Source organism: Phocoena phocoena, chromosome 15 (assembly GCF_963924675.1).
Source record: "Phocoena phocoena chromosome 15, mPhoPho1.1, whole genome shotgun sequence".
Lineage (NCBI taxonomy): Eukaryota > Metazoa > Chordata > Mammalia > Artiodactyla > Phocoenidae > Phocoena > Phocoena phocoena.
Window position 1 is genome coordinate 7,211,913 of NC_089233.1, and position 12,577 is coordinate 7,224,489.

At 53.5% G+C, this 12,577-nt stretch overlaps 1 protein-coding gene across 1 annotated transcript in view; it reads left to right on the forward strand.

The window, feature by feature from the left end:
- Positions 1-2,642, forward strand: part of MUC12 (mucin 12, cell surface associated) — a 32,765-nt gene extending 30,123 nt beyond the window's left edge. Inside the window, exons 9-12 of the mRNA XM_065892509.1 lie at positions 119-121; positions 421-497; positions 2,343-2,431; positions 2,601-2,642. Coding sequence (XP_065748581.1) covers positions 119-121; positions 421-497; positions 2,343-2,431; positions 2,601-2,642 — 211 coding nt within the window. The remainder of the gene's footprint in view (positions 1-118; positions 122-420; positions 498-2,342; positions 2,432-2,600) is intronic.
- Positions 2,643-12,577: the final 9,935 nt, after the last annotated feature.

The following is a 12,577-nucleotide window of genomic DNA, read 5'->3' on the forward strand; positions in this document are numbered from 1 at the left end:
AAATTACCTGGTGCTTGTTATCACCTTGGCTTCCCTAGAGCAACACCGTCACACTCGGACACTGGGAAAGACCGCCATCGCTTTCCCCCAATTGTAAAATGCATAAGATCCACCTGAGAAGGTTGAGTAACGCTCAGCACAGCACCTGGCCGGCAATCGAAGGGAACCGCCCTGACTCTAGTCCAATGCCCCCATCTCACAGAGAAGGACACTGAGGCCCACTGAGGAGTTGGGGGGGCCAGGCCGTGGTGACACCCCCAGGAATGCTTTTAGTTTTCTGCCGCTGTCGCTGGGGGCAGTCTCCTCCCTGACTCAGGGCTTGGCCAGGACAGCCCCTTCCAGAAGCCCGAGGTTCAAAGGCCTCTGAGCCCCCTCCCCTGCCTCTCTGCCACGAGCTGCTCACGGCATTTCTGTTGGCAGGCAAGAGTACAACCTGTCTCGAGACTGGCAAGAAGAAGATGTCCTTGTCAGCTTCCAGAGCACCGGCGTCTGGGAAGGTAGATCTCATCAGGGGCCGGGATGGGGCAGGCTGGAGGGTGTAGAAGTGCCAAAGTCGGACTCAGTGGGGTTGTGGGTGACACGCACGCGCATCCTGCCAGGTCGCCCCACATCTGCTGCAGAAGCCAGGCTCCTCTGCAGCCTCCTGACCCCGAGCCTCCACGGGCAGCCCCTGCTGACCCTCCGGCCTTTTCTCGCTCCTCCCTGGCAAGTTCCGTGCACTCCAGTCTGTGGCCCATGCCTTTGCATAGACTGGGCTGCTTCCGGTGGTCTGAGTCTCTGCGCACCCGCATCCCACCCTGTTTCCAAAATCCGGTTCATAAGCTGCCCCTCCATGGAGCTCCGCGTGGGTTCAGCCTGCTCTGGCTCCCAGAGCTGCTCCCGGCCCTGCCCCCAGCTGCGGTGGAAAACCCTTCCCGGTACTTCCTGACAAACACGATGGAGGGATTCCAGGGATGGCTGAGAACCTGATCCCGCCCCCCGAGGCCACCCCCAGCACACCAGACACACACATTTACTAGGATGGTAGGGCCATGGCCAGGGCTTGACGGGGCATAGATATACCTGCTCCAGCCCAGAGTGGGGCGGGGGTCAGACAAGACTGCGGAGGGACATCCCCTGAGGTGAGAGCCAGGGCAGTGGTGGGGAGTAAGCCATGTGTTTCCTGCTCCCGTGAACATACAGCCCAGTGGGCAGCGAGGCCTTGTCCCATGATGGGAAGGGAAAGGGCTTTCCAGGCAGGGGGCCCTACTTAAGAAAGGACATGGAGGTGGGAAAGAGCAGTCTGTGGGGGGTCTGACCCCCCAAGGGCGTGTCAGTGGGACGGGAGAATGACAGGGCCAGGTCAAGGCTGGTCAGTGGGCCGTGATGGGGGGACCCACAGGAGGGGCTTTAAGGGAGGGGGACCAGACTTCGTTTTGAGCAGCTCACTCAGGAGGATCTAAGCGGGACAGCATGAAAGTGGGGAGTCCAGGGAGGGAGAAGCACAGTACCACAGGTGAGGGACGATGAGGCTGAGTGGGGGTGGCAGAGACCGGAAGGCGTGGACAGCAGATGACATAGCTCAGATTCCAGTGAGTCAGGCGGGGCGTGTTGTTTGCAGGCTCTGGGTGGGGATGACGGGGGCGCAGTGGGGAGAAGCAGCAGGTGGGTCGCGCTGGGCGGGGGTGGGAGGGCAGGGTACAGGGAGGGGGTGGCACCCCAGATCTGGCCAGTCCGAAGGCTGGGGACAGGCCTGCGGCCTGTGGGCAGCACTGGGGGTCAGCCTAGCCCACGGTGGGGAGACAGTGGGCGAGGAGGGCAGGTGGAGGGCCGCGCAGGGGATCTTGAAGGAAGCAGCAAAGGGATGTTCTGGAAGATGCCAGGAGGACCCGGAGCCTGGGGCCCGGAGGCCGAGGAGGGAGTTTGTCGGCAAGATGGGCACAGTGGGTGCTGGACACGTGCCAACTCAAACAAGAGATTTGTGTCTGCTGTGGCTACCATTGCCATGAGGAAGTGTGCACGGTGACCGCAAGCAGTCCCGTCCTCCTGCCCCACCCAAACCAAGTGGCCCCTGGGCCTGGGGCCCCTGCTCACCAGCCACAACTTTTGACCCCAGGGCATGTCGGAGGGCTGCCGCTCTGGTGCCCTCCTGTTCCCGCGTGACCCTGGGCCAGCTCCCCAGGTCCCCTCCCGAGCCTCAGACAAGCTGCGCTGTTGGGAGGACGGATGGGCAGTGGGAAAGGAGTTTAGGGCAGCTCTGGGGCTGACTCTTCAAAGCTGTTCCTTTTACTGGAAAAAAACCCTCCTCTGGGCCTCTTTGGCTTCCCCCAGGCTCACTCTCACCCCAGTACCTTTCCCTACAGGTCAGAATCTGCAGGGGGACACGTTTGGCCTTGAAAATGTCTACAAACACTTCCAGCCTTCCCTGCAGAACGTGGACCCCAGCACAGAGGTGACTCAGGAGCTACCCCCCCCCCAGCTAGGGGCTGCTCCCCTGTCCCCCACCCCCTGGGGCTGCCTGGGGAGGGCGGGGCAGCCTCGGCCCAGAGGCAGGTCGCTCCCCGGGGACGCAGCCATCACTACTGGCCCCTCAGCGGTACCTCCTCTCTCCCACCCCCCAGCTCCACATTCAGAGGCCCACAGTGGTGACAACTGCTCAGTGAGGGGGACAGGGGCTCTCACCCCTCACCCAGATCTGGACGACAAGATAGCGGCTGACAGAGCCCTCCACAGGTCCCGGGGCCGCCAAAAGGAATCAGACGTCAGGGCCCAAGGACAGTCCTCTCAGGGCTGCTGGGTTTGCCCCATCCCCACTGTTGTGACCGCCCTCTGCTCCCTTGCCCTCCATCCAGGAGCCCCAAGGCATCTTGTTTGCTCTATGGTGACACTCACTCTGGAATTTCCTACCATAAAAGAGCAAGTCTTAGGGCTTCCCTGGTGGCGCAGTGGTTGAGAGTCTGCCTGCCGATGCAGGGGACATGGGTTCGTGCCCCGGTCCCGGAAGACCCCACGTGCTGCGGAGCGGCTGGGCCCGTGAGCCATGGCCGCTGAGCCTGCGCGTCCGGAGCCTGTGTTCCGCAACGGGAGAGGCCACAGCAGTGAGAGGCCCGCGTACCGCAAAAAAAAAAAAATAAAAAAAGAGTGTGGCCCACTCGTCCTAATACCTTGTGGGATTATTGTGAAAACCAGATGTGCTTGGTCAGACCTCTGTCCCAATGCACCTTCCTGTGTCGGCCCTCATGCTTATATGGCTTCTCTGAGATCCCCAATCCCCATGTCCTTCCCCAGGGCTCAGGCCTCCATTTCTCCTTTTCCTGGGTGCATCTCTACTGCCGGGTCCTCACCCTGTACATGCAACCAGCCTGCAGCCCGCCCCATCCTGAGAGGCCCGCGTACGGCAGAAAAAAAAAAAAAAAGAGCAAGTCTTGAAGTGCAGAGTGTAGCCTGAGTGGTCTCCTCCCCTCCCCTGCAGGGGCCTGGTTGCAGGCCTGCATGTCTGGGAGGGTCCTTCTCGGGAGAGCACTCCTTCCAAGGTTGGAGGCCAAATCTCGGCCCCTTCCTGTGCCCCACATGTGGGGCAGTGAGCCCTTTGTCTGCTCCAAGCAGGGGCAGTGGCGGGCCCACCTCTATCTGAGGTCTCTGCGATCGAGAGTGGATCTAGGGTCCAGGGAGGGGGGGAGCCCCCAGAAAGGCCAAAGAGTGAGTGCTTTGCCCTGCTGACCTTGAGAGGGGCCTAGGTCACTCCAGATGATCAGAGGGGCTGTGCTTACCTGTGAACCCACAGACCCAAGAACTCTCAGCCGTCCTGGGACTGGGCACTGGCCCAGCTGCGTCCATGACCTGCACCCTGTGACCTGGTGGGGTACCCATAGCGGCAGTAAAGCTGGCTTGAGAAGAGGGGAGAGGAGTCTCATTCCCTGGGGCTGGAGTCGAAAGCAGGGCACCCTTCTCGGAGGCTCAGGCCCACACTCTCCTCCACCTTCCACCTCCCTCCCCCGGTCCCATTAGCTCTTCCAGGCTGCTTCAGGCCCTGTGCCTGTCCCTTCAGAGCAATGACAAATCTGATGGCCTGTGTGCCTATGTGCTGCCCAGCCAGGGAGGGTCTCCCCTTCCCTCTGCCCTTTGGCCTGGAACTGAGCTGAACCTCCAGTCATTAGTGAAGCTTCCACGCTTCCTCAGATGACCCCCAGCTCTCCGGTGTCTCAGGATCAAAGGGCTTGGGGCCCATTTATTTCTGGGATTTCTTGACCGACTTTCATTTCGCCAATTCCCGAAAGGGTGTAAGGCAGGTGCGCTGCCTTCCAGACTCAGTCACCAGTCTCCAAAGTCGAGACTGGTGACAATGACACTGCCTGGTGCCTCTGATCCTTCAGCTCCCACCCCCACGTGGTGAATGACGCCCTCCCACCCACTGCCCTCACAGCCCCAGCCCTACCATCTCCTGGACCTGCCCACGCCCAGGGAGGGCTGTGTCTTGGGGCCACAGTTGGGGGTACCCTCAGCCTCCTGCCCCTCGCCTACTCCTCTCCCCTCCCCTGTGAGATTTGGGGGAAGAGCCAGGGCTTTGGGGCTCATCTGAGTTAGCCTTAGCCTCTCTGAGCCTCAGTTTCTGCTCCAGAAAGTGAGAATAAGAAAACTGACTTGTGGACTTCCCTGGTAGTGCAGTGGATAAGACTCCACACTCCCAGTGCAGGGGGCCCAGGTTCAATCTCTGGTCAGGGAACTAGATCTCACATGCATGCCACAACTAAGAGTTCGAATGCCACAACTAAGGAGCCCTGGAGCCACAACTAAGGAGCCCTGGAGCCACAACTAAGGAGCCCGCCTGCCTCAACTAAGACCTGGTGCAGGGCTTCCCTGGTGGCGCAGTGGTTAAGAATCCGCCTGCCAATGCGGGGGATACGGGTTTGAGCCCTGGTCCGGGAAGATCCCACATGCTGCGGAGCAACTAAACCCATGCACCACAACTACTGAGCCTGTGTACCACAACTACTGAAAGCCCTTCAGGGCTTCAGCAGGCACAGCCCCTTATTTATTTTTTAAAATAAACATTTAAAAAAGAAAAAGAAAACTGACTTGTCAGGGATGGAGAATCAGAAAGCCCCAGGCATGATCCTTGGCACATGACAGCTGCTCAGCCGATGTTGGGGTCTGTCCTTACCCTGCGAATATGCCCCTCCAACCCCTTCTCACCTCCCACCCCTGCCCCAGATGCCCGGGGCTCTCCCTTACATGACACAAGACAAATGTCTTACATCTCAGCTCTCTCCAACTCTTGTCCTGGCCATTTCTGCGTCACCCCATCCCTGCCTTGTGCCCTGAGGTTGTCACAGGGCTGTCAGGCATCCTGGAATCAGGAGAAAGGCCACTGCTGTAGCCAAATGGGCACAAGATAGGGTTTGGGGACAAACCCTAACCCTAACCCAGATTCTAATCCTGCCATGAAGCAGCCGTGTGCTATGGGGCAACTCAGTTTGTCTCTGGCCTCAGTTTCTCCCCCTAAAGGACAAAGGTTGGAGCCTCTAGGATTCCTTCCAACTCAGCTGCCCTGGGCCCCATGGCCGTAGGACTGGGTTCAGGTTGGCAGAAGATGATAACGGGTCCTCGTTGGACCCTCCAGGATCTACTCTGCCCCTCACCTGCCCCCAGAGAAAGAGGGAAGGGAACAAAGGCTGAAATCAAACTGTGGGCCTCAAGATTCCCACCCTCTAGGGGTGTCATCCTGGGATCGCCTGGGTGAGGAGGGAAGGGAGTTTGGGGGCCGAAGTGGGGGGCTTATGCTGGGCCCTGTAGATGTCATTCAAACAGCCATGTCCTGGCCTGTGTCCTGCCCTAAGTTCACGACCCCAGGAGCAGTGGGGGCTCCTGACACCCTGTCCCCGACCCTGGACAACTCTCCTTCAAGGAGGAAATGGGGTGGGGGGGGGGAGAAAGCACACCTAAGCATAATCATGGAGCCTGTGGCCTCCTTGGTCCAAACCTGCCCACAGGAGGCAGGGCCTTCTCTGGGGGCCAACCTGAGGGCTGACTGGGCAAATGAAGAGGATGGAGGTAGGAAGAGGGTGAGGGAGGCTGGGGCAGGGTGGAGCAGTGGCTTGGCTTGCTCTAAAGCGGGCAGTGCGTCACTGATTTGAACCCTGCCACTCCTTGGTATAGATTCCCAGGGTAACAGAACCAATAGCTGCTATCTTATCTGTAGTAAGACTGACACCTTCTTTCCGGAACTTTCAATGCCTTCCAGACTCTTAGTCACTTATCTCTAATGCGGGCCTTTGGGGCACTGTGGTGTGCCTTAGGGAAGATCTCTCCCGCCTCGCCCTCAGATGCCTCCACCCTCCCCTGCCCCGCCCTCTTTCTTCCTACTTCTCCCTTCCCTCCTTCTGGCCCTCTCTTCCCTTCCCTCTCCCTTTCTTCCCCTTCTATTCTCCCCACCTTTCCTCCATCACCCCTTAGCCTCTAACCACTTTCTGCACACTGGGACTCATCGCATCTCTGGCCTCAGTCTCCCCCTCTGTGAAATGGAGCCTTTCAGACTCTCTGCTCCTGTTGCCCAGGATTCTGTGACCTTTTCTCTGGGCCTGGCATTCACTGGTCTGGAGACCCCTGACCAGCTCTGAGTGGCATCTGACTCTCCCATGTTTCTTCTCTGGGGACCCGGAACCATATACCTCCTCAGGCTATGGGGCTAAAGATGGCAGGATGGGGCGTGGGCCATGAGCAACATCCTGGTGGCCTGTGCTCAGCCTTTCCCTTTCCCAGAAGACACACCCTCTCCCGCTGCCCCCACTTTCAGCACACCCGTTATATTGTACATGAAAGAAACACAAACCATTTCAGCCCAGTGCAGCCCTGTCCAGCCTTAGCAAGTGCCTTCTCGCCTTCCACACGAATGGGACCAAGGCCTGGTTGCTCAGTCCTCTGTCTATAGCAGGTCCCTCTGTCCTTTCCACCCTCCCCCTTATCCTCGCCTGCCTGACATCATCTGACCTGGGCCCTTTCATTTGCCCCTGGTCCCTGTTTCCACCACCATCCTACCCTTGTCCTCCTTCTGAGAGTCTAGGGAAGACAGACTCAAGTGTCTATCCCCCCCACACCCTCTATCCCACCCCGAATAAGGCCCACCTCCTCTGAGGGAGTTTCCTGGGGGTCTCCACTAACTTTTCTCCCCTAGAACCCACCCCTGCGACCACAGGTGACCAGAAAGAGAGCCGTGAGCCGTGGCCGCGGAGCCTGTGCTCCGCAACGGGAGAGGCCACGACAGTGAGAGGCCTGCGTACAGCAAAAACAAACAAACAAAAAAACCAAAAAACAAACAAGAGGGAGGGGGTATAGGCAGAGATAAAAATTCAAATTACGGGGAGTTCCCTGGCGGTCCAGGGGTTAGGACTTGATACATTCACTGCATGGCCTTGGGTTCAATCTCTGGTGTGGGAACTAAGATTCTGCAAGCCCTGCAGTGCAACTAGAAAAAGAAAAAAATTCAAACTACCAAGAGGTCCTATCTTTAATCCATTACCTGGCTCCAGTCCATTCGTTTCCTAGGGCTGCTGTAACAAAGTAGCACAAACAGGGTGACTTAAAACAACAGAAATTTATTGTCTCACAGAGGCCAGAAGTCCAAAGCCAAGGTATCAGCAGGGCTGTGCTCCCTCTAAAAGCGGCAGAGGGAGGATCTGTTCCAGGCCCCTCCCCTGGCCGCAGGTGATTGGCTGGCGACCTTGGCCTCCTTGGCTTGTAACCTCATGACCCTGATCTTTGCCCTTCATCTTCACGTGTCATTCTCTGTGTGCGTGTCTGTGTCCAAACTTCCCCTTTTGACAAGAACACCAGTCATTTTGGATTAGGGTTTTTCCTAACAACCTCATTTTAACTTAATTACCTCTGTAAAGACGTATCTCCAAATAAGGTCAGGATTTCAGTACATCTTTGGAGGGTGGGGGGAGCACAATTCAGTGTGTAACAATTGCCAAGTATCAAAAAGCTAGATAGCACATTGGGTGTGGGAAACAGACACGGCTGCAGAGGGGCAGAGGGAATGCAATTGCTATAATTCTATAGAAAGAAGTGATACAGTATTAAATACTTATGCCCTTTCACAAGGCACTTCTGATGTTTAGGGATTTACCCTATAGATACACTCACAGACCCATCCAAGGTCATGTGTACAAGGATATTCAGATTCCCTGCAGCAAAGGAGAAGACTTGAGTCTATTGGTTTTCTATTGCTGCCCTGACAAAGTACCACAGACTTGTCAGTTAAAACAACACCCTCTGATTATTCCACAGTTTCGTGGGTCAGAAGCCTGGGCATAGGCATGGGTCAGCTGGGTTCCCAGCTTAGGCTCTCACTAGGCTGAAATCAAGGTGTCAGCAGGGCTGTGTCCCTTGCTGGGGGCTCCGTGGAGGAATCCGCTTCCAGACTCATTCAGGTTGTTGGCAGAAGAGAGTTTGCCGGGAGGCCCCTCCACCTGCAGAGCCAGCATTGGCGGGTCCTCATGCTTTGAATTTCTCTGATTTCCATTTTGCTCCTTTCCTCTGCTTTTAAGGGCTCATGTGATAACACTGGACCTGCCCTGATAATCCACAAAAATCTCCCTATTTTAACCGACAGGTCAGCTGACTAGTAACAGGGATCCTGTTACTCTATTTTGGCCAGAAGCAAAAGAATGATTCCTTTGATTAAGGCCTTTGATTAGTGTTTAATCTATTTTACATACTTGGCTAATTAAAGTCCGTGAACCGTTGCATTTATAAAATTAATACATTACATTTCCTATTTAAAGTTTTCCTTTTTTTTTTTTTCTCCGTACGCGGGCCTCTCGCTGTTGTGGCCTTTCCCGTTGCAGAGCACAGGCTCCGGACGCGCAGGCTCAGCGGCCATGGCTCACGGGCCCAGCCGCTCCGCGGCATGTGGGATCTTCCCGGACCGGGGCACGAACCTGTGTCCCCTGCATCGGCAGGCGGACTCTCAACCACTGCACCACCAGGGAAGCCCAAAAGTTTTCCATTTTTTGATTAACAAACAAAACCTTTCCAAAGACTCAAGAAACTCCACAAATCTAATACGATTAAATACATGTTTTTTTAAGCTTCCTCCAAACTAAAGTAATTCTACTAACCTAATAAATTAAATGCATCTATATGATGAATCCTAAGTTCTTCTAAGTGTTCTGATACTGTTTATAACCTTAGCAAGGTTTTAATGTAAACTTACAAGCCTAAGTCACTCAATTATATATTTTATATTGAAACAAGGTTGACATTCCAATAGGCCAAATTCTCTTGAATGTTACAAATATATTAAATCCCAAATGTGAAGAGATTATTTGATACAAAAATATTAATACTAATACTAAAGGTCTGAATTTATTTGGGACGACTAGAGTAATTCTGTTCCTGGGGTTAAGTGGCACCCTTCACTGTAGCAGTTAGGATATTTTTGTATCTGCTATAACAAGTATGCCCCAAATGTATAATGGCTCCACCACAAAAGAAGGTTCTTCTTCTTGCTTATGTAACAGTGTTCCTGGTTGGCAGCTAGCTTTCCTCCATGTGGTGATTCAGGGATCTAGGTTCCTTCTTCCAGAGGCTTTGCTATTCCCTTGGATCTCCTCACCACGTGTCTCTAACTGGCAGAGCAATTAGTACCATCAGGGAAGTTGTATGGACCAGGTCTGGAAGTGGCATCCATCACTGTGGTCACATTCCATTGGAAGGGACTTAGTCATGTGTACTTACTAACTTCTCTGAAATCTGGCTCCTGAATTAGGCACGAGCTCCCTTTCTTACAGCTTCACGATTGGACATTGCTCCCACCTCCCCAAAGACCTGCAAGACCTCATCCCCCACCCCAATCTTCTTGCTTCACTTCTATGTGGATTCAGTTCTGATGACTGATTTCTCGGCTGTGAAACAAGCAAGGTGGTTGCAGTGCCAAAGCCCCTCCAGAGGAGAGTGGGGGACTCACAGGAGTTGTGAGAGAATGAAGGACCCCCAGAATGGGAAGGAGCGTTATAGCTCCAGGAGCTATAACTTCCCTTTCTCTTTCAGATCTCAGTGAGGACAGGGCTGTCTGGGGTGGAGGAAGGTATGTATCCCAGGAAGACCCCCAGTGCCAGCAGCTATGGACGAGCTATGAAGTGAGGTACTGCAGCCCTGGGGTACTGAGAAGGGGGGACCTTCATGCAAAGGGATTGGAACAACCCCCAGTAGGCTAGCAAAGGAATTAGATTTTATAGTCCATGGCAACTGCTGGTGTTGGTCACCCCTCTGAAGGTGATGGTCTCCCTTCTGTCTTCCTGTACACCTGAACTAACCAAGGAGGGAGAGGAGAGAGACCACAGTGTTTGGAAACTCTCAAGTAGAAACACCATGGAAGCTCTGATATGCTTGTCACGATATCAGGCGAAGGCCTCCCTCTCATTCCAGGAAGGTTCTTCCTCCTGCTTGTTCAGTTTCAGCACCAAGGACAGCGCCCCAATCAATTCGCTTACAGCCGTGATCGCTTAACACTGGACTGAACTTTCCATTAGACAAAATGCTCTCGTAAGATTTATTGCATTCCATTTCTACGAAAAACATATGTTTTAAAGTATGTAGTGTTTTTCTTTTATAGCATTATGAGTATTTTTAAAGTTCTTATTTTTATCTGCAGGTTCTAATTTTTTTTAAGTCAATGTAATCATCTCTGTTTAATAACTAAAAACAACAAAACAACTTCATTAAATTTTTCATGGTTCCCAGACCTTTCTCCAGTCAATACCCTATGCAAGCTCCCTTTTATCACTTGCTTGTCTCTCCCTCCTCCTCTCCCCCTGGATGTAGAGTCTGATAAGTTTGGCTTCAAGATGACTAGAGGGAAGTCTGCAGCCAGGAAGAGCGCCAGGTCCTGACCTCCCCCATCATCATTTTCTGACCACCAAGGATGCCCCGAATGAGGCAGAACCCACGCATAACTCACTCACACGATACAGGGACTTACTTCCTCCTGTGAGAGAACTAAGTTCTCCTTCTGGAAATGAGCTCATGTGTCTTTCCATAGATCCGAAGAGGTGGAGTCTTGGGTTCTCTTTCCAGCTTTCTCATCAAATCTCTGGATTAAGTTCGGGAAAGTTCATATTTGAGCATTTGGACTCAATTTTGCCTTCTGCTGAATAAAGACTTGGCTGTTTCTAAAGTCCCCCTCATTGCTATCTTTTTTTTTTTTTTTTGCAGTATGTGGGCCTCTCACTGTTGTGGCCTCTCCCGTTGCGGAGCACAGGCTCCGGATGCGCAGGCTTAATGGTCATGGCTCACGGGCCTAGCCGCTCCGCGGCATGTGGGATCTTCCCAGACCAGGGCACAAACCCGTGTCCCCTGCATCGGCAGGCGGACTCTCAACCACTGCGCCACCAGGGAAGCCCTGCTATCGTTTTTAACATTATTAGGATGCTTTATCACTGTCCCTGTCATGCAGCTCAGGATTCATTTTTTTCTGCAAGATGTCTCCCACAGGCCACTCCACTTAAACCTTAACCTAAGAAAGAGGCTAATCTCTGCTGCCCCCTCACGGACACTTACAGCATCTGCAGGCACCGTTTGGCTTCTCCCCCATGAGAGATCTTTAGCCTTCACTTGGTTTCTTCTCATATTTACCATCAAACTACTCAGCTCCTAAAACTGGGCTGTCTTAGTCCATTCGGGCTTATATAGTAGGGCTTATATATATTAGGGCTTATACAGCCATATACGGGATGGCTTAAAAGCAACAGACCTTTATTTCTCACAGTTCTGAAGGCCAGGAACTCCAAGATCCAGGTGCTGACAGATTCAGTGTCTGGTGAGAGCCCATTTCCTTGTTCATAGTCAACTGTCTTTCTGCAATACCCTTCCCACACCTTCCTCTCTAGAACCTGACTCATCCTGAAAAGCCAATTCCGCTTCCTCCAGGAAGCCCTCTCTGATACAACCCTTCACAAGTAATCTCTCTCATCTATGTCTTTCTGGCTGCTACAACAAAATACCACACACTGGGTAGCTTAAACAACAGACATTGATTTTCTCACAATTCTGGAGGCTGGAACTCCAAGATCAGGGTGCTGACAAGATCGCTTTCTGGGGAGCGCTCTCTTCCTGGCTTGCACACTGGTCCCTTGCTTGCCGTGTGCTCAGCTGACCACTTTTTTGTGCGTGCACACACTGGAGGTGGGGAGGGGTCAAAAAAAGCAAGCTGTCTGGTGTCTTTTCTTATAAGAGCACTAATCCCATCAGAGAAAGGCTCCACTCTTATGACCTCATCTCACTCCACTCCTAAAGGCCCCATCTCCAAAAACCATCACATTGGTGGCTAGGGCTTCAGCGTAAGGACTTGGGGAAGGGGCACATTCAGTCCATAGCACCCCTTAACACTGCTATGTATACTTCTTACATCACATTCATAATTTTCCCTATACTGTCCCCTCAGGGTGAGGCTGTGGCTTTGTTCCCTTCTGAGCTCCCACAATGCCTAACACGGTGCCTTGTGCACAGAGATGATATTAATGCTTGTTAAATTTAATTGAATCAAGACTCATCTCCACAAAGTTTTTAAAAGCACCTCCTGCCACATTCATCCCATCCT